Below are 2577 nucleotides of genomic sequence, written 5' to 3' on the forward strand. Positions count from 1 at the left end.
CTCTTGTAGACCAGGCTGGTCTCGAACTCACAGAGATCCGCCTGCCTCTGCCTCCCGAGTGCTGGGATTAAAGGTGTGCGCCACCACCGCCCGGCCTAAAGGCATTTTTTGATATAACAAATTGGAAGCAACTTAAATGTTTAACAAGAAGAAATCAGTAAATTGCTAATTCACAGATTGGAATTTAGAGTGGCTAAAATCAAACTAGAGATACATGTTAATGTCTCTGAATCATACTGTTCAGTGAAACAGCCACTAAGAAAAACACACAGAGTCAACATATAGAAAGCAATACATATACAAGGTAAAGGTGGCTAGCCAAAGCTTCAAGTATATATTAGGAATGAGAGTTCTTTCCGGTGGGAATAGAGGGAAGAGTGATGATGGGGCTTCGGATGCGTGGCTATTTTGCTACCATGTGGTAAGCATAACTATTTTTGAAGTCACAAGAGAAGTTTTAAATAATTATAAATTCATGTGCCAGGCAATGGTGGTTCATGCCTTTAATTCCAGAACTGGGGAGACAGAGGCAGGTGGATCTGTGTGAGTTCAAGGCCAGCTTGGTCTACAAAATGAATTCCAGGACAGCCAAGGCTGTTATATAGAAAAACGTTGCCTCAAAAATAAATAATAAATAAATAGGAAGGAAAAAAGAAAAAAAAAAGAGGAAAGAAAAGAAATTCATTTGCTAGAACTGTGGTTAATAGCAGGTGCTGTTCTTTTCAGAGAAGGTGTTGGGTTCCCAGCACCCATGTCGGAGGACCCAACACTTTAGGTCTCCTAGGGCACCTGTATTCATATGCACACATACACACACACAATTAAAATAATAAAAGTAAAGTCTTTAAAACTGGCATACATGTGCTTTGTGTTATTTAATTTTATTTCCTGTTGTTTAGGAAGCAACCGTTTTTGTGAGGACTGGATGCAGGCTTTCCTACATGGTGTTGAAGCGGGGAACCCTTTCCTTTTCAGACAAGTCCTGGAGAACTTTAAACTAAAGGTAATGAACTGGCTGTGTGCCAGGGGCCATGCACAGTGTTTGCTTCTGCATCTGGTTACTGCAGGAGGCAGCAGCAGTGCTTGGCTTCGCAGTCACAATGCTTTTATTGGTTCTGCATCTGATTACTGCAGGAGGCAGCAGCAGTGCTTGGCTTTGCAGTCACGATGCTTTTTATTGGTTCTGCATCTGATTACTACAGGAGGCAGCAGCGGTGCTTGGCTTCACAGTCACAATGCTCTTTAGATGGGGCATCCTCAGAACTCGCCTCAGAAGGCAATGCTGTCCAGCAGCATTGTGTGCATGCAATTTCATTTCCAATACTTTGTGGTGAATTGCTTGCTTATAGTTAGGGGACATCAAGCTGATAATTTGTGATGTATATACATTGCAATACACAGAAACAAATGATTTTAAATTCTGGTCGGTGAGTACTATCACCTCAGGAGATTTTTAAAGTTTTAAATTTTTTTTTTTTTTTGGTTTTTCAAGACAGGATTTCTCTGTCACAGTCCTGGCTGTCCTCGACCTCATTCCTTAGACCAGGCTGGCCTTGAACTCATAGAGATCACCTGCCTCAGCTCTCAAGTGCTGGGATTAAAGGCATGTGCCACCACAGCTTGACAGAAGACTTTTAAAAAGTCTTTTTAAATGTGTGATTCTGTTACACTAAAGGCAGAGGATACTAGCAATAGGAATAATGGGTGTTCTTATAAAAAGCTCAACATTAGCTGGGTGTGGTGGCGCACACCTTTAATCCCAGCATTGAGAGGCAGAGGCACGTAGACCTGTGAGTTTGAGGCCAGCCTGGTCTACAAAGTGAGTTTCAGGACAGCCAGGGCTACACAGTGAGACCTTGTCTCAAAAAAACGAAATGAAACAAAACAAATGCCACCACTGTTGACACACCCTGAGTGTTCACCTTGAGAGCAGGCATTCTTCAAGGCTCCTCATGACCTCACTAAACAGATTTAACTGGGTCATCTTTTCCTAGGCCATACAAGACACAAACAATTTGAAGAGATTTATCCGACAGGCAGAGATGAATCACTATGCTTTGTTTAAATGTTACATGTTCCTTAAGAACTGCGGCAGTGGAGATATTCTTTTGAAGATTGTTAAAGTGGAACATGAAGAAATGCCCGAAGCCAAAAGTGTGGTGGCGGTCCTTGAAGAGTTCATGAGAGAAGCACTTGACTGAGGTGTGAGCGTGACACGGATTAGGCTGCATGTATGGAACTGTAGTTGTCATTGTTCACAGGATCACACTGCTCCTAAGATGACGGGAAACACACAGGTTCTTTCTGCCTTTTGTACTTTGTTTGTTTAACTTAATTAAACACAGAAATCCAAGGATCATCTTCACAGAGTCCTAGGCAGATAATGTGTATTACAATTGTGGAATTTTGCATCCTTGTTAGTCTCATTAAAACATATGCTGCCTAAAAAGCTTTGGAGGTGATTTTTGGCTTCTCAGGAGTTTACTGTAGTATTTAGCAGGTTTTCCTCCTCCTCCTCAAGACAAAAAAAAAAAAGTTCCTCTTTCTCGATAGACCTGTGAGCCTAGTGAGAGGTGA

At 41.8% G+C, this 2577-nt stretch overlaps 1 protein-coding gene across 2 annotated transcripts in view; it reads left to right on the forward strand.

Moving 5' to 3' along the window:
- Nucleotides 1-2261, forward strand: part of C7H17orf75 (chromosome 7 C17orf75 homolog) — a 20538-nt gene extending 18277 nt beyond the window's left edge. The window contains exons 10-11 of one of the 2 annotated variants that reach the window (XM_005349408.3): nucleotides 900-1003; nucleotides 1995-2261. In XM_005349408.3, the coding sequence (XP_005349465.1) occupies nucleotides 900-1003; nucleotides 1995-2201 (311 nt within the window). In that variant the 3' untranslated portion in view covers nucleotides 2202-2261. The remainder of the gene's footprint in view (nucleotides 1-899; nucleotides 1004-1994) is intronic. The other variant, XM_013347381.2, reaches the window with a different exon arrangement.
- Nucleotides 2262-2577: the final 316 nt, after the last annotated feature.

Source organism: Microtus ochrogaster, chromosome 7 (assembly GCF_000317375.1).
Source record: "Microtus ochrogaster isolate Prairie Vole_2 chromosome 7, MicOch1.0, whole genome shotgun sequence".
Classification (NCBI taxonomy): domain Eukaryota; kingdom Metazoa; phylum Chordata; class Mammalia; order Rodentia; family Cricetidae; genus Microtus; species Microtus ochrogaster.